Raw genomic sequence first — 23,403 nt, forward strand, 5'->3', positions numbered from 1 at the left:
TTTGCCATAAATGAACAGAGGAATGCTGTGAGTTAAGAAACAGTTTGAAAGCTACATGTAAAGAAATTTGTTATTGATACAACAGTTACATAATCACATGGAAAGATTATATACTTTGTTTACACTTTGTGTATTGATTTTGTTAAACATGTTTCTTCCAAACCATGCATACTAAATAGATCAGAAAATAATACTTAAACAAATTGTATAAGTGATTCAAAAACTAATGATAACATGTTTGCTTACAGAGACTTGAGAGAGAAACTGTCATTCTTGTAAGGAACGAGCTGAAGAAGTTGCATCAGCTGTTGACTCCCAATTGCCTGAAACGCCTTTGGACAGATGATGTGATCAGAGACGAGTTTCATTGTGAGGAAAGAGAAAAGATCCTTACAGGAGAAGAAGTGGAGGTTATCAACTTCCTGAGGGAATTTTTGAGGATGATGAAGCATGGAGACTTTGCTGATGCTCTATCGTCCAGTAGGAGAACATTTTTCCTTTGTTTGTACAACAATGTTTTTTCACACACACATCAACAGGACATTTTTTAATTACTTTGCCCAGTCTATATTAAGAGTACTTAGAATTACAACAAATTTGGCAGCCCTTAATGTTTTACATGTAGCATCTCAGCCTAGGTCTTCCATCACACAGAGCTGCCAAGGACTTTTATTATGTAATAATAATAAAACAAAAACCTACTACAGCAGGCTTTACCTACAGCCTGCTGAAAGGTAAAACAATGCGTTGTACAACAGTGATTTTGAACACACCACTGTTGTATTTCACAGCAGCCTATAGAATAGCTAAAGGTAAATCACATGCAGAAAACCAAAAGACTCAGTGTGCAGACATATCTTTGAATATGGCCTGGACAAGTTAAAATCTTTAAAGGTGATACTTTCACAGGATGAGTAGGCAGATGAACAACAATATACAAAATCTGAGGTTAGACGGTGTTAAGTAGACTGATCAAGCATCTTTGGAGTGTAATAATTTGATCCTGCGTGTTGATTTTCTTTTGTAAAGGTCACTCTGTCAGAAGCCCATCTAAGGACAAAGATGAGTCACATGTGACCAAACTCTCTGAACTTGATGACCAGCAACTCAAATCTGAGAGGTAAAAATGCTGAATGATATCTGTTAACCTAAGATGCTTGTAATGATAATCTGCTTGTAATAATGTCAACATTTTATACACTTCATGAGGTTTAATCCATTTTTGTATCAGTTTGTACTTCTACCATAACTCTCATTATTGCTTCAGGATCTGAAACAGAAAACATCGCAATTTGCAACAAAGTGATTCATTTTGAATTTTACAGAACATGTCCTTGTCAAATATAGAATGTAATCAGTAATTTTATTTTTCATCTTAGATTGATTTTAAATGTGTATTTGAGATGTTCAAAGCTCTTGTTTTAAATGTTTTATAACCTGGCCCTGCGTTAAGATTTCTCCCTTTGTTCACTTCACAAATATGCACTTAGTGTTCACCCAGCAAATAGAAGGTCTTGCATTGAAGTTTTGGGTGCAACATGACCATAGTTCTGGGGATGTAAATACTTTTGCAGGTTGCTTTATAATGCAGTCTCGATTATGTTTCTTTTAAGTGCAAATTTAACTAGATAAATTGTTGCTTATGTGGAAATTTCTTTGATTTGTTTCAATCTCAACTCAGAATCCCCCCAAAGGCAGACATGGACACAATATTTAAGGTCAGTAACTATAATTGAACAAATTTAGATATCTTTAAATTTGTTCATAGATATCTATGAACAAATACCTATGAAACTATTTGCCTCCTTTCAGGTTTCTTCTGATTTTATTTTTCTGTCCCAGATAAATATTTCATGTCATTAAGCAATTTTTACATCAAAGATAACCTGTATAAGTGCAAAATACAGAGAATTTAAACTGATGATGATTTAAGCAACAACTGCTATTAAATGTTTGTAATAACTTGCAATCAATATTTTATGTTGTTTTATATACATAATATTTGGAAATGACATGCTACATATGCTCAGGTCTTTGTCTGCTCTAATGTGTTTGATTAACTTAAACATTTAAGTGTGACTAAAAAGCATGTTTTTATTTTTTTATAAAAATAAAAAATGACTAAAATAGCATATGTGGGTTTTTTTTTCTCAGCACTGTTTTGCATTTCTGGTTTGTGACAAGAATTTACAGTTAGCATTATCCCTATTAACATTAAACAGAGCTGATTCAGCTCAATTGGGAAATGTATTTTAGATTACTTTAACATGTTTACTTTCATAATATTTGTCAGGGACAAGATAAATTTGTAATTTTCTCCCTCCAAAAATTCAGTTGCAATTTTGTTTTATTACAGAATCTTGAGGGGAACATTGTTGTCTTTGTTGAGAATGAGCTGAGAAATTTCCATAAGCTCTTAAACAGAGAAACTGTTCAAAGCCAAGATGAGGATGAAGAGGTTTTAAATTGGGAGGAGGAAGAGCAGAAGAAAATGACCAAAGAAGCTTTTCTGAACATGATCTTGGAGTATTTGAGAAGAATGAAGCAAGAAGAGTTGGCCTTTGCTCTACTAAACAGTAAGATGACTATACCACAATACAAAGATTAAAATATAGAATTGAACATTTTCTGTCAACTTTTTATGGATGTTTAGATCCAGTTGCTTTGTTCAAGACAAAGTATTGAGGGTTTTATCCAAAGACAGAACGCATGAATAATATTTTTCCTACAATAATCTCGTTAAAGTACACAGAATGTACATCAAATTTGTGAACAGCTTAATGAAAACCTTCAATAAATTAATTTAATTTCTATGTAGTAATCAAAGACCCTATGTAGTTTGTAATTTAGTATTAACTTCAATATAGATACACACCACAATAAAATGTTTTTGAGTGTCTGAGTATGTAAACTATTAAATGTTTTGTTGTGAGTTTGTGGTCTGCATGTTCCCTAAATTAATTTCTGATTAGAGTCTTTCTTTATGCTGTCTAATGTGGTGCTTTGTTGTCACTGGAAGAAATTAATTATCTTTCATTTCAAAAAGTTTATTAAATCTGTAGAAATGTCAATAATGATCTGATATATCTGTCTTCATTAGTGAGAAAGCTCTTCTATTTTAAAAAAGAGGAAATGTAAAATTTGTCTAATGCTTTGTTTTCTCATTTTACACATTTACAGAAAGTGTTATGTCTAAATGCCAATGTAAACTCAAATCCAACCTGAAGATGAGGCTAGCATATGTGCTTGAAGGAATTGCCAAAGAAGGTCATCCAACCCTTCTTAATAAGATCTACACTGACCTCTACATAACTGAAGGACGTGAAGAGGCCATCCGTGACCATGAAGTGAAACATTTTGAAAAAGCTCTCAGGAAAATAGTTAAACCACTAACAATCAGACGTGATGAACTCTTCAAACCCATTACTGGAAGAGATAAACCAGTCAGAACAGTGATGACAGAGGGAGTAGCTGGCATTGGAAAAACAGTCTTGACACAGAAGTTTGCACTGGACTGGGCTGAAGGAAAAAATAACCAAGACATCCAGTTCACATTTCCATTTTCTTTTAGAGGACTGAACATGGTGAAGGAGAAAAGGTTCAGTTTAGTTGAACTTATTCATCTCTTCTTTCCTGAAATGAAAGAAGATGGAATCTGCTCTTTTGAACACTTCAGAGTTTTGTTCATCTTTGATGGTCTGGATGAGTGTCGATTTCCTCTGGATCTGAAAACCAAAGAGATTCTGACCAATGTTACACAGTCCACATCATTAGAGGTACTGCTGGCAAATCTTATCAAGGGGAGGTTACTTCCTTCAGCTCTAGTCTGGATCACAACTCGGCCTGCAGCAGCCCATCAGATCCCTCCTGAGATTGTTGACCTGATGACTGAAGTGAGAGGATTCAATGATCCTCAGAAGGAGGAGTACTTCAGAAAGAGATTCACAGAGGAAGAGGAAAGCAAAATGGTCGTGTCTCATATCAAATCATCAAGAAGTCTCTACATTATGTGTCACATCCCTGTCTTCTGCTGGATCATTGCTACTGTTCTAGAGAATATCATTAAAGCCAGAGAAGAAACAGACCTACCCAACTCCCTGACAGAGATGTATGTCCTCTACCTGGTGGTTTTGTCCAAGGTGAAGAATGTCAAGTATGACGAAAAGGCTGACAAAAATGCCTTCTGGACTCCAGAGACCAGGGAAATGATTAAATCCTTGGGAAAACTGGCCTTTGAGCAGTTAATGAAAGGTAACCTGTTCTTCTATGAATCTGACCTGACACAGTGTGGCATTGATGTCAGAGCAGCCTCAGTGTATTCAGGGGTTTTCACAGAGATCTTTCAGGAGGAGAAAGGGTTTTTCCATCAGAACATGTTCTGCTTTGTCCACTTGAGCATTCAGGAGTTTTTGGCTGCTCTTCACGTCCATCTGACATTCATCAACACTGGTGTCAATCTGCTGGCTGAAGAGGAATCAATCTCACCTGGGTCAAAGATGTCTCAAGAACAATTTGAGCACTTCTACAAGAAAGCTGTAGATAAAGCTATAGACAGTCCAAATGGCAAACTGGATCTGTTTCTAAGATTCCTTCTGGGTCTTTCTCTGAAAACCAATCAGAGGCTCCTCCAAGGCTTTGTGACAGAAAGAAAAATATCAAGTAGTTCATTGAAAAACATAGCTCTGTACATCAACAAGACGATTGAAAAGATTCAGTGTCCATTTGATAAAGCCAATTTATTTCACTGTCTAAATGAACTGAAGGAGCTTTCTTTAGTGACAGAGATTGAACAAATCTTGAAATCAGGAAAACTGGAGACAGAAAATTTCTCTACAGTTCAGTGGGCAGCAGTGATCCACATTCTGATGTCTTCAGACGATTATGAGAAAAACTTTGATGTGAGAAAATATTATATTTCAAACCAGGCTCAACAGAGTTTTACACCACTCTTATTAAGCTCAACTAAAGCTGTGTAAGTAAAAAAGCAACCACACATTGCTTGTACTGAAATAAATTAGATGAACATTTTGTTTATTTATTAACTTCATGTTTGTATTTAGACTCAGTTGCTGTTTCCTGAATGTGGAAAGCTATACACATATGGGAAATATTCTCAGTGATCCGTGCTGTTTATTGAAAGATTTGGACCTGAGTAACAACGACATGAAAGATTCAGGACTGAAGCTGCTGTGTGAAATACTTTCCAAACCAGTCTGTAAACTTGAATCTTTAAGGTAAGTTCTTATCTGTTTGATAAATAAATGTCTTAAATGTTTTTTTACATTGTAATTTTTTGGTCCCTGTACAGCTCTGTCCACCTCCACAATGTTCCCACATTCACTCAACAGTGCAGTGTTACAACAGACAACTTCGGATTCAGTAGCTGGTTTTTCATCAATGTTTTTTTTCATGCACATTTTATAGTATTGCATTAGAAATGGTTAATGGAAAAGGCAAAATTCGAAATAACATTCAATTTCACAACAAATGCTTTCAATAACACTTGAGATGGTTTTTGGCTTTTCCACAAAAGAGTTAATTCACAAAAGAGTATATAAAACACATTTCCTGAATAAATTCTGTTTTAACAAGCTTTCCTGCAAACTGGTGGGTCTGTATGTTACTAAAAGCACAAAACCCATGTCTGAGGTGGCCAGTGAGAGGCTCACCATCTCAGGATGGAAGTGGTGGAACCAGGGATTGCATTAATGTGAAATTGTCAGTCTTTGATTAGTTTTTCTTAAAGGTAATTATCATTTTGAGAATTTAAGATTCACACACCTGACCACTTGGTGCAGGCTCTCAGGCAGTTTTAATTTTGCCCACAAATTACAACGGAAATAACTAAATCAATCATTGAAGCGCCAAAAAATGGAGTGGAGGACTTTCTTTATTTTTCTGAGATGTGTGATGCATGCTTTTGCAACTGCTACATATTTTTTACAGCATGATTAGCATCAACATCTGATGATGTTTGCACTTTTGGTTTTCTTCTTTTGAGATGTTTTAAAAGTTCACTCAAAATTTCCATTGCTAGTGTTTTGTCCAATGGCTCTCCAACACATTGAGGACAGGGAACCAGCAACCCTCTGAGGGTCAGGCTTGTCTTCTACACACATTGGTTCTGAATTTAATATTTGCTTAATCTGATGTTTAATGTAAAGCCACGTTATATCCCTTTTTAAGCTGCATATCCTCTATATCCCTTTTTATATACAAACTGCAAAATATATAAATGAGGAAAGGAAGAATGCATATAGGACACAATGATGACTGAACCACAAAACCTGAATGTGAGACAAGAAGTAATAACATTAATTGTATATATTTGTGTTTGTATAGGTTGTCAGGTTGTTTAATCACAAGAGAAGGTTGTGAAGTTCTGGCATCAGCTCTGGTTTCTAACCCATCTCACCTCAAAGAACTGGACCTGAGTTACAATTACCCAGAAGAACATGGAGTAGCACTCCTCTCTGCTGGACTGGAAAACCCAAACTGGGCATTAACAACTCTTAGGTAATGATAAGCATGTGCATTAGACAAAGTTTACTTGTTATTAGGTCTACTTGTAAAAGAAAAAAATATCTTTTCAAACAAACCAAATAGTTAAAATACAATAAATGTCAGAATGTGAGAATAAATTAATCTTTCATACTAAACCAAATAGTGTAATCACAATTTCTCCATCACTGCTAACTTGAGTTTGATGCTATTCCAGGGTGGAGCCGAGTGGATTACAGTTTTTAAAACCCGGTCTGAGCAAGTGTAAGTATGGTTATTTTTAAGAAATAAGTGACAGCTCATGAAAAACTAATATTGACGTCAAAGCTGATATTTCAGTAAAGCCAGCTTGTGTGTTAGCCTACACACAAGCTGTGTAGGCTAACACTAAGTATAGAAAAAAATACTTACTTGTCTGGATGAGAAGAAATATCATATTTATTAAACTGTTACAACATGAGAACAAAAATACAGAGTCAAATGAGTTTATCAAGTCTGATCTAGCTGAGAACTGATTCTTTCTGGTTTTTTTGCATGTTGTTCCAGTCAGTAGATCTTGTGACAGCAGGTTGTCACTGCTTGTGATTGTTTCCTGACAAAGGGAGAGAGGTTTGACTGAACTGTAGTGGGACTGAATTCGTCCCTCAATTGGTGGATTGCCGGTTTGATTCCCTCTACCTCTGTCAAGGTGTCCTTGGGCAAGACACTTCACCCGCCTTGCGTGCTGGTTGTGGTCAGCTACTACAATATAGAATAGAATAGAATTCAACTTTATTGTCATTGCACTGTCACAAGTACAAGCAACAAGATGTAGTTTGCATCTATCCAGAAGTGCTCTACGAGATATAGATATTTATTTACAGATGTACAAGACTATGTATGTATGGACTATAAGGGGTTATAGCAAGAGATATACTGTAGATATTGTGTATAAATATAAATATGGGAGTTGTATGCACAGATTATACAGATTATGCAAGAATGTTAGGGGATGGATTATATACAGTATGTATATAATATAATACAAGATAAATAATGGCAGATAAAATTTACAGGTTGTATGTGTGTGAAGAAAACAGTCCGTGATGTGTGTGTGTGTGTGTGTGTGAGGATAGTCCATGTGCTATTGTTGTATGAGAGGATAGGGGAGTACAGTCCTTATAGTTTATGTTTTATGTCAGGAGGCGTTCAAAAGCGTGACAGCTGTGGGAAAGAAGCTGTTCCGGTGCCTGGTGGTTCTGGTCCGTAGGCTTCTGTAACGCCTCCCAGAGGGCAGGAGGGAAAAGAATGTGTGTGCTGGGTGAGTGGAGTCCTTTGTGATTTTCCCGGCCCTTTTCAAACACCGCTTCCTGTAGATGTCCTTGATGGCAGAGAGCGGTGCCCCGGCGATATACTGGGCAGTTTTCACCACCCTCTGCAGCGCCTGCCGGTCGGAGACAGAGCAGTTCCCGTACCAAGCTGTAATACAGTTGGTGAGGATGCTCTCAATGGTGCAGCGGTAGAAGTTCGTGAGGATCTCTGAGGACAAGTGGTTCTTCCTCAGGGTCCTCATGAAGAAGAGGCGCTGATGCGCCTTCTTAATGAGTTTGGAGCAGCTGGTCGTCCAAGTCAGGTCCTCGGAGATGTGGACTCCCAGGAACTTAAAGGTGTCCACACGCTCCACCACTGTCCCCTTACTATAGTAGCTTATCACCATCATTGTGTTCAGTGTGGATGAATGGCTAAATGGCACTTCACCCGCCTTGCATACTGGTTCTGGTCAGCAGGCCCAGCTGCAGAAGTGCATTTAAATCTTGCCACTGTCAGTGTGTGGACCATGGCTACAATCTAGTAGCTTATTGCTATCATTGTGTTAAAGTGTCAATGAATGGCTGAATGTAAACACTTTGGGGTCATCTGGACTTACTAAAGTTCTATACAAGTACAAGCCATTTACCACAGGGATGAAATTTTGGGTTGTTACGCATCAGGGATTTTGTGGAGCTCTGCATGCGTACTCTTGCTATTTTCCTTTTTGTAAGAAACGGTGGCTGTGTTTGTTGTTAAGAAGGACAGATTTAATCCTGATAAGTTCTTGATTTTGAAAGTAATGCAAAGAGAGGCTTGAGCATTAAGGAACAAAAATATTTTATAGTACTTATTGTATTTCATAAAATGTAGTATAATTTTCATAAGCCACATTGAATGCAAATGGGCGTGTAGTCAGATTGAGGGAGGTAGCTGGGAAAAGAACCAGTCCAAAGATCTTTAGTAAAGATGAAGTGTGTTTGAGGAAAATCTCTCTTTAACAGACAAGTTCATGCTGATGCACATCAAAGTTCATTGTTATTCACCAATGACTGACTGGCTATTGAATGGAGTTCTTGAATGATCCCCTCATAAGGATACCATAAATAAGTTTACATGTAGCTCTCATTTTGAGTGAAAAGCAACAATTATTTTTAATTTTTTATCTATTTTTGTTATTTTTTCACTTTTTGAAATAAAATGCTCAACCTAATCTAATTATTTGTCGGAGGGAAGGGCTCAGACACAAGGATCACATATTTGAAATTGGCATTAATAATGACTGTCGAGGTATATTTCAAATTCAGTGAGGGAGACTTTATGTTGCTTCTGGCCGGCTCTACACGGAGCATGTGACAGTGCACATAGAGCAGTTATCCATAGAACCCATTTTTAATACATCTTATAGAAATAAAAGAATAAAAACAACATTACCAAATTTTTTGTAAAATCTGTTTTAGAACAGAAGTTAACATCAATGCACACAATCCAGATAATTGATCACTTAATGAAATGCTGCTGTCTCTCCATCAGATGCTGTTGAACTCATCCTGGACTCCACCACCACACACAGAAACCTCACACTATCTGAATTTAACAGAATAATGACAGTGGGACAAGGAGAGAAGCTCTCTTGGTTTGATGCTGAGGAGGAGCTGCTGGGTAAACATGATCTCACTGGTCGCTGTTACTGGGAGGCAGAGTGGAGAGGAAAAGCTTCCATTGGAGTGACGTACAAAAAAATCAGAAGGAGAGGGGAAAGTAATCGCTGTGGTCTTGGAATGAATGATCAGTCATGGGCTTTGTTGTGCTCAAAGGAAGGATTCTCTGTTCTGCACAACAACAAAATAACTAAAATCTATGTAGATCCATCAAACAAAGTAGGGGTGTATGTGGACTGGCCTGGTGGCACTGTGTCTTTCTTTGGGGTTTTCCCTGACAAAATGACCTTCCTTCACACCTACAATACCAAATTCACTGAACCTGTGTATCCTGTTTTGAGAATAGAGCCTGAACCCATAAAAAATTAGAATGGCCACTATGCTGTAACTACTAGAATGGCCAGAAACTGTCCTACTAACTAATGATATAAATATGTATGATTACATTCCTGAGTTCATGGAGAATCGTGAAGTTAAGTTGCACTTCTGTCCAACAGATGACATGAAGGCAGAATATCTCAACAAAGCCTCTTGCAAGACAGAAGTCTGATTATCTTAGGAGAGATAGTCTTTTATTTTTCTAATGTAAATATGTGATATAATGTTCTGCCATGTTGTAGCATTGTAACATGGATGATATGTTTCTCCTTAATAGCAGTACAATAATAAGCAAGAAAGGAAAATCACTGATAAGTTAGTCTTGTAAGTTTTTGAGTTAAGTTTATTATTTAAACATTATTTTGTATCTTTATGCCACTGTCAAAATTAAGAGGGAGTGTATAATAAATGTTAAGGGAGAGGCTACAATGCTGCCATCTGGTGCATCTTTTAAGTATTCCATTAAGTAAATAAACATGCTGAAAACGTTATTCTCATCAGTTTAATATGGCCGTTAATCACTTGTTTTTAATGACTTACTCACTTCATGTGTGATTTTTAAGAGGATACTGTGTGTATGGATGTATATACAGTATTTATATTATTGTAGCACAAAAAATATGAGTTTTTTTGCATTGCTTGTTCATGTGTGTGATTTTATACTTCTATCATGTTCAAAAAGAAAAAAATAAATATTTTCCTAGTAAGCTAGTAAGTAAATTTAAACATTTCTGTTTATATATACGTATATATATATGTGTGTGTGTGTTCTCTTGCCCATTTATGCAAACCAAAGGTAAACGTTTAATGTTTTGTAGAAATAATATTAAGCAAAAAAATTCATACAACATAAAATACTAAATATACCAGTTCTATCTTAATTCGCTGATATTTTATTTCAAAATTCTTGCACAAGGAAATTTTTCTCTTAACCTAAAGTTGCTGTAAAAAAATTAAAACAAAAACTTTTTGGGGGAGGGGGGATTCTGTCTTTTTTACATTTCTGTACCTTTCAACAAGATTGTAAATATTTAGATTTTTGTCTTTGTGTTTTGGTTTCAAGTCGCTAGTAAGAAAGTCACACAAACAAAACTGATCATGTTCAGAACAAAAGATTTGTCTTTGTGATGTACCTTTTACAGATGGACTGTTTTGTTTGATTAAATACAACAGCTTAGTGTTAAGTTAATCTGTTGATTTGAGACTAATAACGATGACTTGATTTTCAATAAACAGAGAACAAATCAAGTGATTAAAAATGATCCCAAGACTTACTGTATGTATGAAAAAATGTAAATACTTTCGATTTAAGAAATAAACACTTCCACATATCCATCCAATATTTTCTCTTCTGATTAAAAATTCTTCCAGTGTCCAACCATAAAACATTTAGATCATTGTATTTTATTATTTAGCTATGCCAGTTTATATTTTCTGCAGGCATACTAACAGAATGTTTGCTGCAATCAGATGTTTCTTCTTTGTACGTTTAATCTTTTCATATTGATAATCAAAATGTCTGTGTAGTAGTGAAGACTTCTTCCTCAAATTATTGTTCCACAGGATGTTTTTGTTAGGTACTAATATTTTTTCAGGTTTAAAGAAATAAATTATTTTCAATATTAGATCAGTAAACCCATACATGTGAGTTCTGACCATAGAAGCATTAATAAATTATTAGCCAACTTCAGGAATTACGATACAATATTTTACATGCTTTATTTCAAATCTACTGAGGTGCTATGGAGTTTGATGAGTTCTGCTGATCCTCAGATTATGGCAGCTTTCATGAACTGGAAGAGAAACAAAATAAATTCACAAATGTCAAACTGAATAATTATATGGAGAGTTTCTGTAAAATAGCAATATGGAGGCAAAATACAACTTTATTAAATTTCTTCTTTTTTTGGCCCTTAGTTGACATTAATGTAATACCCAGCAAAGAACAGCAGATGTCACAATTTTAAATCCTTTGTTTAAGGATTTAACACAGTCAAATTTCTTAAATTAACTTAAAAGCTAATTTAAGCCAATTAAATTAGGATATCGATTCCTTCATCAATATCCTTCATCAAAAATAACTTTGATGAAGGAATGACTGATCTCCAATCATCATATTTGAAATCTGTAAGATTGTAAATATTAGTTGGTAAAATCTACCAGAGATACAACTGATTTTCCAAAAAAAAAAACAAACAAAAGACTCTACTCACCTGGTTGAATGAGAAGCTTGCAACCCTGCAGTCACATGAGAGATTCAGCAGATGAGCCTGGAAACGATCTGAGAAAAGAAGCAACAATCAAAAATCATTCATAATCTTCACTGTGTAAACTGATTGTTAATGACATGTACCCTACTGTTGCTTAGACAAACATCAGAAGCACCTTCATGCATACAAAAGCCAAAACATAAACAATACCAACTGTTGCAACAAAGAAGATTTTAAAAGTTTTTATGAAAGTACCTTTAAGGATTTTAAGTTTTGTCAGGGCTGCAACATAACTGTCATAGTTAACTCCACCATTGGAGCTGTATTCAAGCCAAAGTGCTCTGAAGGTTGCCTCATCTAAATTGAAATCTGCAAGGTAGAGAGCAGGAATTAGTAAAATAAAAACAACTGCAAATTTAAAAAATATGCAAAAAATGTGGATGTTTGTTGTGGAAAAAAATCCTGTTTTGTGTAGGTAACACCTATTACAAATGTCAGTTAGATTAAATTAAATTACATTAAATTGCTACATTTGACACTGGAGGTTTAACAGCACAGCTAGAAATATATTTCCATTCCTGATATCTGTGTGCACCAATATCAGGAATTTATTTATTTGTTGTTGTTTTTTTATGCAAATTTTGCACATGTTAATAATAAACACATAACATACCATGGGAAGCAACCACCTTTTTCATTTGGGTTTGTGTGACAGCAGATGGACCCCTGCTCTCATAGTTTCCCACATATTCTCTCCTGATTGCAGCCACATAGTGCTCCAGTTTGAAAAACTCTACCACATCCAGGTCTCCAGTTTTATCTGCCTGAAAGTGCCAGTTAAAGAACAGAAAAACTTGTCATGTTCAAGACTGTGATGAGCATCATTTGGTGAGGATCTTACATGGATTTTCTCCCAGTTATGTCACCATAGCTTATCTAGTCAGTACAAAAGCACAAAATGATTTAACACAACCTTCAGCAGAAACAGAATCTGTTCTGAAGTGGCCATCTGCTATGAAAGACTGGAGATTTGAGAAGACAGAGCAGATACACAAAAAAGACAGAAGAACTGATGCAGGAGTACTTTCTATAGTAATAAAAAGTAAAAGGTGAATAGCAGGAGAAAGTCACATTTAACTGTTGGCAGCATTACCTCAGCTATTGCCCTCTTCAAGAAACTATCACAGCTAAACTATAGTGGATTTGAATATAGTAGCTTAAAACACTCACAAGTTTCCAATAAACCTAGAATGATACTGTGTGAAGAAGTATCTTTTTTGCTAGATGACTGAATTTAATCTGTGATATTACCCACCTATCCTACTGCCATTTCTCCAATATTGGTTGCAAGTAAGAGGTCTAGACAGAAATCCTGACATCCCTATCAACAGATTCACTACTCAGCACATTTTGGAACATCCTAAAGCGCACCAAGGCCAGACGGGAGATATTATCCCTGTAGTGAGTTCTGGATCTGCTCTAACTGGAATAAAAAACCAACCAAAGGGCGGCATTCAGCTGATCAGCATTCAGCTGATCAGAAAAAATCCAACCCAGCTGAATCCTTTCGATGAAGAGGAGCAGCAGTTCTAAGCTCCCCCACATGATGGCGCTCCTTACTTTTTTCATAAGGCGGAATACAGCCACCATATGGAAGAATGAAAGAACAAAGCAATGACAACTCTCAATCCTTCTAACCATTGTCAACCAGTTTGATGTATGACTCCAATAATACCAAAAGAAAATCAAAATTTATGCAAAAAAAAAAACCAACAAAACAACAAAACTCCAGAATATTCATTTCAAGAGGATACATCCATCAGTACCAACAGCAGGTGTGCAGTCTTGAGAGTAAGAGCTGTTTTAAACAATGGGGAGAAACATTAGTAACATATTCCTATTCTATTTATGCAATATTGTTAAACTGTAAATATAAACTTACATTCGCCGCGAACTGTGTAGCCACCAGTATTCAGCTTAGCAAGAACCTCTTTGTCTCTCAGCATCTGAAGGAAAACAAACAATGAACACAGTAATACACACTGTCATAATAAAAAAATAAAGAAATAAAGAGTTTCTTTAGATGTTCAATCAATTAGAATATGTGTCTGATGAGGCTCATTGGTTAGATTAAAAGTACCTATTAAAAATAACATCCTAAAAGCTTGTATTAAATAGACTTCACTAAGCCAACATTTCTGCATTAAAATGTTTATTAATGGTCTGATATAATATTTTCATTTTAAATGTCATGTTTTTATTAATTGTATCCTCATAGCGAACAGAAACGAAGGCTGTCAAACATTCTTCTGTGCTATTTGTGTTTTAGCTTAAACATTCACTATGCTTAGGTTGGCAACTACAGATACTTAATTTAACTTTTTTTGGTATAAATTCAAGCTCAAACGGTGAGATGTATTTGTAAAAATGTTGCCAGATACAAGCTGTGTATTCATTTATTTATTTTTTTTAAAGCTCTACAAATTATATTCCTAAATATTGCCTTTTATAAATACACTTAATCTCAAGCTCAGGTAAGAAGAGATTAACGTCCAGAGATGCTGTATTTTTGTTTCTTCACAGAAAAAATGGTTCAAATTACATTTATAAGGACATTGATCTAAAATACACACATTATTTCTCTTAAGAAGTTAATGTCCATACAGCAAAACAACTGTGTTCTTAATCCACATTTATAATGGCTTTTTTTTTTTTTACAGTTTACATCCAAAAAAGTAACATAGAGGATTTTTAAAAACTATTAAGGCAGTCTTACCTCCTTTGTTTTTTCTTCCTGAGGAAGAAAGAGAGAAAAAAAATTACATACAAAATATAAAAATCCATCTTTTAAGTCAACGTTTTTAATATATAGTATTTATTCCTTACAGATATGCATGATTCCTCGGGGAATGCATGACATTGCAGCTCATTTGGCCAGGAGACACCAAAACTGTTCATGAAACCCTCACAGTTCCTTCTGGCCTTTTCACAGAATGACCTGCAGGGACGCAGGACTCGGCCCTCCACACACTCCGGGGCATACACCCTGCACAGAAACAGCTGTATGTCCGCTGAGCAGACAGTCTGCACAATAGAGCTGAAGAAAGACATCTTCATGACGGCCTCCCGTTGACTTGTGTGGCCTAGAAGATTAGGGACGATGGTCTGGTTGTAGGACAGGCCCTGGCACATGGGTATGGTGATGGGCTCACACATCCTGTCACTGCTTCTCATTCCATACTGCACATAAAAATACAAATTGAGTTTTTTTGCATGCACTTCTGCTTCAATAAGCTGCAACATTTTTCATTTATATTAGATAAATAAATTCGTGTTCACTTCTGGCTCTGCCTTGTAATAATACCAGTATGTATTTAGTTTAGTGTATAGTGTTTAGTTTAGAGAGTTCAAATAGGCCATCTTGGATGGGCTATTTGAAATTTTGTAGAAAACCAGCAGACATACCTGTTCACATGACTCTGTGGTAAACTGTTCACATTTCAGGTTTTCAGGCCAGTTTAAGCCAAACCTGTTCATCAGTGGCTCACAGCCGGATCGAGCCTTCTCACAGAGCGTCCTGCAGGGAGTCAGGTCCTTCCCAGACACACATTTGGGAAGGTAGACAGAGCATAGGAAAGGCTTCAGATGAGCAGAGCATTCAAGCTGCACAAGAGGCATAAAGTGATCTAGCGCCAGATTTGCCTCGTCCTGAGTTTTGTGGACAAGCATGTTGGGCAGAAATACTTCTGTATAAGACATGTCTTTGCAGAAAGGAGAAGTCATGGTCTGACATGTTCCAAGAACGACAGAAGTCTGGAAAAATAAATAAATATGTCAACATCAAGATCATTTTCATTATTTCATTGTAAGCAATGCTTTTTTGTAGATTCAGAAGCAAAGGAATAAATTTCCCATTTATGAAATCATTTCCATAATAACAAATCTTCCAATCTAAAGATGTCTTTAAATCGTAATGACAGTGAAATGGGAACCTTACCTCTTCGCATGACTCTGTGGTAAAGGCCTCACACTTTAAGGATTCAGGCCATGGCAAACCAAAACTGCTCATCAGTCTCCCACAGCCTGAGCGTGCCTTTTCACACAGGGTCCTGCAGGGAGCCTGGGGTCTTCCTAACACACATTTAGGTGTGTAGACTGAGCACAAGAAGGGCTTAAGGTGAGAAGAGCATTCAACCTTTATAAGTGGGAGAAACTGATGAATGGCCAGGCCTGCCTCTTGTTGGGATTTGTGGCCTAGAATATTGGGCAGAATAGTGTTTGTGTAAGACACATCTTCACAAATAGGGACTGTGATTGGCTGACATGTTCCTGGTGGGGCTTGTGTAACAGGGGCAGGTGGACCCTGCAAGCAAAAAATAAAGAGGAAATCATAAATCATCTATCCATCCATTCCTCCAAGTCCCTCATCTCCATCCTTGGTGAATGTCATTAGTGTCACATCTTTGCATTTTTTCTTTTGCTCAGTTTTTGCATTTTCTCATTTTTGTAGCAGAAAACAGGTTTAGATTGCTTCTTATTTATAAATAGGGTCCTAATTTTGAACTGACTGTTCATGATTATAACTTTTTCATTCGAGCATATGTCAGTCTATTTTATTGGGAGTTTTTGTGATAGGACCATACAAAGTAGCACATACTTGTGATTTGGAAGGATAATTATGCCTTGTTGTTTTTTACAAGTAAACATCTTAAAAGCATGCATGTCTTAGTCATATTTTGTGAAATGCTTCTTTATTGTAATTACAACTGCTAGTTGTTGGTGGTATGTCTCTGCCAGCTGTACACATCTAAAAGCTGAAATGTTTGCCTACTCCTATTTGCAAAATTGTTCAGGTTGTGATTATCAATGAAAGGATGCCACAACTTCTAAATTCAATTTAGGTAAGGACCTTAACCTTTTCTACAATTAAGAATTGAGCTAAATCATTCCATTGTAGCTCTGACTGTATCGTTGGGTAACTTTCCTGTTGGATGATGTTGCCCCCTCTACTGTCTTTTTGCAGGTTCTAATGGAGAATTGTATTTTCTGGGTGATTTGCTGAGTTTCTTATCAAAAGTAGTGTTTAGAGCATTATTCCAAACGTTCCATTTTGATTTATCCAACTTCACAAGTTTACAAACTACATATTGCAGCTCAAGAGATAAATACATGCCAGATTTCATGTGAAAAGAGGTTTGAAAAAGGGGGGGTCAATCTGTGTGACTTGCATGCAATCTGAGAGATGAGTTATGCCTGGCTGCCTGGCTTGCCTTCAAACTTAGGTCCAGTTCTTTTTCAATCACACTTTCAGCCCAGTCCCACTTCACTTCCTTGAACGCTGAGAGCTCTGGTCCCACTGAGGCCGGCCAGATGGGGCTGGTTTGAAGCCAGCTATTGGTACATTGGCTCAGAGAGCGTGTACAGATCATTAGTGTAAGTTAGACTATAAAATAAATTTCTACACTTTGAACATCTCACAGAGCTCTGTTCAGTCCATCATCTAAAAGTTTAAATAGTTTTACAACAATGACCTGCCATCCTTTGGAACTGGGCCAAAGCGTCACAACCCAGCAGGACAGCACCACAGTACAAATAGGAAAGACTGAAGTGCAATGATCTTCCATGCATATTCATGTGTTATAATGGCCCAGTCAAAGTATTCATCTAAAAGGGTTTAAGAGTCAAAGCTTTGAAATTGTGCAAAGAAGAATGGACAATAATTGTAGCCTATAGGAGTCCAAAGCTGGTAGACAAAGACTTGAAAAAAACGTTCTGATTCAGCCAGGCAAATATAAATGTAAACCACACTTTCCTATTTTTTGTTGTTGTTAAAAAATAAAATGTGTTCTTTCAATTTCACAATGATGTGCTTCTTTGTGTTAGTCTATCTCATAAAAAAAAACTATAAAATACATTGATGCTTGTTTAGGTTTAAGGTGCATGAATACATTTGGCAGTAGTACTATAGTCACTAATTTATAATTTGCAAAACTACAGGCATCTTTATGGTTTCTACAGCCAGGGTTTTTAGACATTAGAGTACAATTATAAAGTTTAATGTGCTTTTAAATTTTATCTGCAAACTAAAACAAAATTCCCTAATTTATTAAACTAACTCACTAAAGAAATTAAAGAGCCTACACAATTGTTTAGTTTTGTAACTGAGGAAAATCCTCTACAGAGATAGAACTATTTAGAAATCTCTGATATTTACCTGAACACAGTCAGTCAGTGGGAGACTTTCACACCGAAGCGTTGTTGGCCAAGAGAGTCGTTTAGTTCTTAAGACGGGCTCACAATCCTTCTTGACCTTTTCACAAAGAGCCCGGCATGGTTTCATTCGACTTTCATCCCCTGGGCCACATTCAGGCACGACGACACGACACATTAGGATATTGACATGTGGGGAACAGCCCGTCTGCACAATCTGTCCAATCTGATGCACGCTGAAGCCCTGGACTCCATTTGGATAACGGGTCGTTTTGTATCCCACACTTTGACAAAAGTTGGTTGTTAGTGGCTTGCAGCTTAAACTGTCATCTTTTCCAGAGTGCACCTGCTGAAAAACATGCATGCACAGAACCACTAAGAATAAAAGCTTCATGATTCTCGACCACAGCCCGTATCCCAAAACTTCAACTCAGTCTGCTGCTTTTATTGGGAGGTGGAGAAAGAGTCTACCAATGGAGGTTTTACAAACAAGGTGCTTGTTTAAGACCACAGGTCACGAAACAAAACGATGCTCAACATGCAATAAAAACAAAGCTGTCTCACAGCAGGTGGTCGGTTCTGGGAAACTTCAACCCGACTGACCAAAATCCGTGAAGAATGCTCAACATCTGGTTGTGATTGAGATGCTTCTGAGTCACCACTCTGCAGAAATAAAAATGGGTGGTTAGAGCCTGGCTGCTAAAAGCTGGCACAAGAAAGCTGAAGAAGTTACTTACTGAATTTTTACAGAGAATAAATTACATCATCTATTTCCAGTAAGACGCTTCAGCTAGGTTTCTACACAATTGTCTTCCCAAAATGCCTTTTTCAGGTTCAAATTTCAAACATAAACCTAAATCTCCTAATTGGATTTAATTATCTGTATTTTCTACAAATCATGAAACAACATGATGCTGACTTTGGCCTCCAATTCAACATTTTGGTAAAGGGAACTTGCTTTTTTTAATTCTGTCCTGGCAAGTAAAACCAGCTCTACTTTAAAATCAACAACCATTAGGTTTGTAAAATCTGAACAAAACAATCCTCCACTACCTACAGCTGATTTAAAGAACAGATTGTAAATTTTGATATCTTTTATTGTGATTGTAAAGGTTTGAGAACAAACACGTTTTAATTCTTTGTCGAGTTTTTAAAGCAACATCCAGATTATCATAAACGCCAGTCTAAGAATCACCAATAATTTCATGGATCCCCCTAAAATCCATCTGATCAATAGTCAAGACAAATCAATTTAAAGATAATAGATCTGAATTTACATGTTTTGTGCATGAATATATCAGAATAACAAATAAATTATGTAAAACCAAACATTTTTTGATTCTCTCTTTTTTCCAGAATGTAAAAAGATAAAATTATAAACTTTTGCAAACTTTTCAAGACTGTATAGAAACCTTTCTTAAAACAATGATCTAAGGTTGACATGATTTCTGTAAGGTGGGAGGATACAATTGAAAACATCTTTAACAATAAAAGCTGACTTGTTTGACTTGAAGCATATAACATAATTTGATAAATGAAAGTCCAACCAAAAAAAAAAAGAATAAGAATTGAATAATTGAAAGTTCAAACAATCAAAATTTCAACTAAATTTTGAACTATATTTTAGTTATGATTAATGCAACAAGCTCACCTCTTTACAAGACTCTGTGGTAAAAGATTCACACCTTAAGGAATTGGGCCACTGGAAGTTATATGTATTCATCAATGGAGCACATTCAGACCGTGCCTGTTCACAAAGTGTTCTGCAGGGCAGCTGGGGTTTTGCTGAGACACATTTTGGTGTGTAGATTGAACAGAGGAATGGCTTCAGGTGAGGAGAGCATTGCACTTTCACAAGGGGCGTAAACTGGTGTATTTCCAGGCCTACTTCAGCTTGGGTTTCGTGACCTAGTCTATTTGGCAGAATGGTCTCGTTGTAAGGCAGGCCAGAGCAGAAAGGGACAGTGATTGCCTCACATGTTGCTGGGGGAGCTTCAGTCACAGAATTGTCTTCACCCTGTTAGAACAAAAAAATATGGTCATCTTAAAATGCATTACAGTGTTAGTTGTGATTAAAAAATATCCATTTTTGGATTAGATCTAAAATAAACTCTAGACAAAGGGGAGTTAGGAACAAGTTGAGGAGGTTGGAATGGGTATTGGTGTGTGGGATGATGGACTTTGCTGGGTGGGGTGTATAGGTTCAAGGAATACTCCTTAACTGCTTTTCTTGGCCCCATCTTTTGCAAACATTTTTAGTTATAAAAATTATGGCCTTCAGATTAGGGCCAAGAAGCAAGCGATGAAATCTTCAACACCCTTGACTGTTGACCTCTATGCTTCTCATGGATATGCTGGACCAGTTGTGGACTGCAGGGACAACTCCACCAGGTGGGAGAATAGTATGCCCTCCCACCTTTGGTCCCTCTGAGTTCCAGACATGGTGGAGGCTGATGCCTGACCAACACGTTGATAACAGGTTGGATAATCTTGCTCTGGCACATTAGGTGGATGTCTGGCCAGCAGGATGATTGGGTTCTAGGTTTGGTCTGCACTGGAAGTGTGGGTGCATTGCTGAACTGGAAGATTTAATGCCCTGCATCTCTCAATTCACCTTTCTGGCCTATGGCTATCCTATGGAGGTATCTGGTTAGACATCTGTCTGCAGCTGCTGCAGCCTTCAAGAGGAAAGGTCATCTGTTCTTTTTTGCACTGAGTGTTGCAAGGTTTATACTATTAATGACCTCACTATTCTAATAACTTTACATTTCCAGGTGATAAATTCTGATTGATTTAATCAAATCAGTCATGCAATGACAATACCACCCACAACACTTGTCTCCACCTAAAGAATAATTTGCCATAATTTTTATGAAGACTTATCAAAGCTGTGTTGAATGATGCCTTTGTTCCCCTTTCAACACATCTGAGTCAAATGGCTGAATTATATCATCATGTTCTGAAGAGCCCTGACGATAATCAATCAAATTCAGATGTGGAACAGTGATGCATCTAAAAGTTGCCAGGACAGCAACTCCTGAGGAATGGAGCTGAAGACCCCTGGCATAAGGTGATGTCTCACATTTCATGAACCACAAAGTTAAAAAAGGTAAAGAAGATACTAATTTTGAAAACTCCGTTTGTGCCTCTTATGAACTTAAAGTGAAAACTTGATCAACTAACCTGAACACAGTTAGACACTGGTAAAGAGTCACACCGGAGCCTCGACGGCCAGAACAACCACTTTGCTCTTAGAGTGGACTCACAATCCCTCTTGACCTTGTCGCAGAGTGCTCGGCATGGCTTCTTCTGGCTCTCATTTTCTGAACCGCATTCAGGTACAACAACGCGACACATGACAGTGGCGATATGTGGTGAGCAGGCGGTCTCCACCATCTTACCAACTTGGTACAGGCTGAACCCTTGGGCCCCGCTTGGGTAAGGAGTAGAAGTATATCCCAAACCTTGACAGAAGCTGGCTGTTACTGGCTTGCAGGTTGTCCTGTCATCTGTCCTGGATTTCGCCTGCTGCAGAAACAGCAGCAAACAGGAAGACACCAAAAAGAAATGTCTCATGGTTCTCAAACAAAGTCTTGGACTGTTTTAAAGCTTTTGGGTGGGTTGTACTGGCATGTCCTTGCTTTTTAGGAGGTGGAGTACAAATTCAGTAATGTTTTTTTTTTTCTTTTACAATATGAGCAATGATTTAGGGACACTAGTATAATGCACATCAAAATGATCCTAAAAAATAAAATAGCAGTCATGCTGGCCTCTGAAATATTCAGTCCAAATGCTCGAGAGAGTTGTGGCATGTAGCACATCTGCTTGCAATAATATGCTTTGTGGATGAAGAAAGGGGTAAAACATTTGTTCCATAAATCAGTATTTCAGCAGAAAAATAAGGAAGCTTTGGTGTTATGAAAATTAACTTTTTGCTCAGGAGCAGCAAGAGCATTGTGTACATGAGATGGGGGGCAGTTTTAACTAATGGAAACCAAATGTAGTCTTCTTTCTCTCAAAGACCCTTTAATCATTATTAATAAAATAAAATCAGAAGGCCTGAATAATATAGAATGTTAATGATGAAAATGCAATGTTTGGAGAATGTGTTTTGAAGCTAAGCACATCTTTGTCATGTGGTTATAGTTAAGTAAGTATGAGAGATGCAGAAGTGAAAACTGGTTGTCTCCACATAAAGTCCTTTTACCATTTAGAGTACCAAGACTTCTCAGTTCAGAATGTGCATGAAACATTTACACAGTCATGTTAAAATGCCAGGTTTTTGAAATGGATAAAAAAATTACTTTCTTCTACCTTTAATGTGATATATGTCATATTATTCAACTAATAAAAAAAACAGTCTAGACTATTTTCCATTTTGGAGTATGAAGTAGGGCAAAATGACAGAAGCCTTTTATTCATAAGAAAACACTATGGCCTGGAAAAATTTCTCAAAACCTAATGGAAGAATGAGTTATGTTCTAACTTTAGGCCAAATGGTCAAGTACACCAGTATCACCAGAAGAACACCATACACCTACACTAACATACAGTGGTGGCGCCATCATGCTATGGAGCTGCATTTTTCAGAAGGTGGAAAACTTTTTGTAAAATAGAATGAAATCATTGACATGATTTTACCAGATTCAAGCCTAAACCTTCAGGTTTGAGCCCCAAGGTTGATGATGAAGACATATTCTATTTTGCACGTTACTGTGAGTCCAATCATACATCAAAGTCACTAAAACAATGGCTGCACTACATTATTAAAGTTCGGGCCTAACCAGGGTTCAAAAAAGCCTGAGATTAATTCAGAAGGTTATTCAACAAAGTATTCATTTAAGATTGTTGACACTTTTGCAGGTTCTTGAAGTTTTTATTTTTTTCCCTGATTCTCTTGAAGAGAATTGTATATTTTTAACAAACAATTGCAAATAAAGGCAGAAAGTTTTGAAATAATTTCTCTGTTTTAGGTCATGAAAGCATTTTTAACAAGGCTGTGTAGACTTTTTATATCAATTTCACTCTTACATAAGTTACTTTTATGGAATACATATAATTGTTTTCATTTGTTTTATTGGAATGAGGACTATAAAAGCTTTCAGTATTCAAGACATTAAATTGCAGTTGTGGTTTGTTGGTGCCCACCTCTTACG

At 36.7% G+C, this 23,403-nt stretch overlaps 2 protein-coding genes across 8 annotated transcripts in view; one reads left to right on the forward strand and one right to left on the reverse strand.

Moving 5' to 3' along the window:
- LOC116715810 (NLR family CARD domain-containing protein 3-like) overlaps nucleotides 1-11,167 on the forward strand; it is a 43,594-nt gene extending 32,427 nt beyond the window's left edge. For all 6 annotated transcript variants that reach the window (XM_032556486.1, XM_032556528.1, XM_032556519.1 and 3 more), the window contains 9 exons: nucleotides 249-480; nucleotides 1,030-1,120; nucleotides 1,682-1,718; nucleotides 2,357-2,576; nucleotides 3,181-4,972; nucleotides 5,061-5,234; nucleotides 6,343-6,516; nucleotides 6,719-6,765; nucleotides 9,322-11,167. In XM_032556486.1, coding sequence (XP_032412377.1) covers nucleotides 249-480; nucleotides 1,030-1,120; nucleotides 1,682-1,718; nucleotides 2,357-2,576; nucleotides 3,181-4,972; nucleotides 5,061-5,234; nucleotides 6,343-6,516; nucleotides 6,719-6,765; nucleotides 9,322-9,818 — 3,264 coding nt within the window. In that variant the 3' untranslated portion in view covers nucleotides 9,819-11,167. The remainder of the gene's footprint in view (nucleotides 1-248; nucleotides 481-1,029; nucleotides 1,121-1,681; nucleotides 1,719-2,356; nucleotides 2,577-3,180; nucleotides 4,973-5,060; nucleotides 5,235-6,342; nucleotides 6,517-6,718; nucleotides 6,766-9,321) is intronic.
- Nucleotides 11,168-11,521: 354 nt separating this feature from the next.
- On the reverse strand, nucleotides 11,522-21,870 carry LOC116715842 (uncharacterized). 2 transcript variants are annotated; one of them, XM_032556549.1, is made up of 14 exons: nucleotides 21,431-21,870; nucleotides 19,899-20,264; nucleotides 18,812-18,910; nucleotides 18,252-18,593; nucleotides 16,035-16,400; nucleotides 15,503-15,850; nucleotides 14,924-15,277; nucleotides 14,814-14,831; nucleotides 13,980-14,043; nucleotides 13,852-13,895; nucleotides 12,711-12,861; nucleotides 12,293-12,406; nucleotides 12,041-12,108; nucleotides 11,522-11,620 (listed from the first exon to the last, which is right to left on the reverse strand). In XM_032556549.1, exons 1-14 carry the CDS (start codon nucleotides 21,821-21,823, stop codon nucleotides 11,597-11,599), a joined length of 2,751 nt encoding a protein of 916 aa, XP_032412440.1. In that variant the 5' UTR covers nucleotides 21,824-21,870; the 3' UTR covers nucleotides 11,522-11,596. The 2 variants fall into 2 exon arrangements, with proteins under 2 accessions (XP_032412440.1, XP_032412429.1); XM_032556538.1 differs by having other exon boundaries at nucleotides 18,252-18,596.
- Nucleotides 21,871-23,403: the final 1,533 nt, after the last annotated feature.

Source organism: Xiphophorus hellerii, chromosome 3 (assembly GCF_003331165.1).
Source record: "Xiphophorus hellerii strain 12219 chromosome 3, Xiphophorus_hellerii-4.1, whole genome shotgun sequence".
In the NCBI taxonomy this organism is placed as follows: domain Eukaryota; kingdom Metazoa; phylum Chordata; class Actinopteri; order Cyprinodontiformes; family Poeciliidae; genus Xiphophorus; species Xiphophorus hellerii.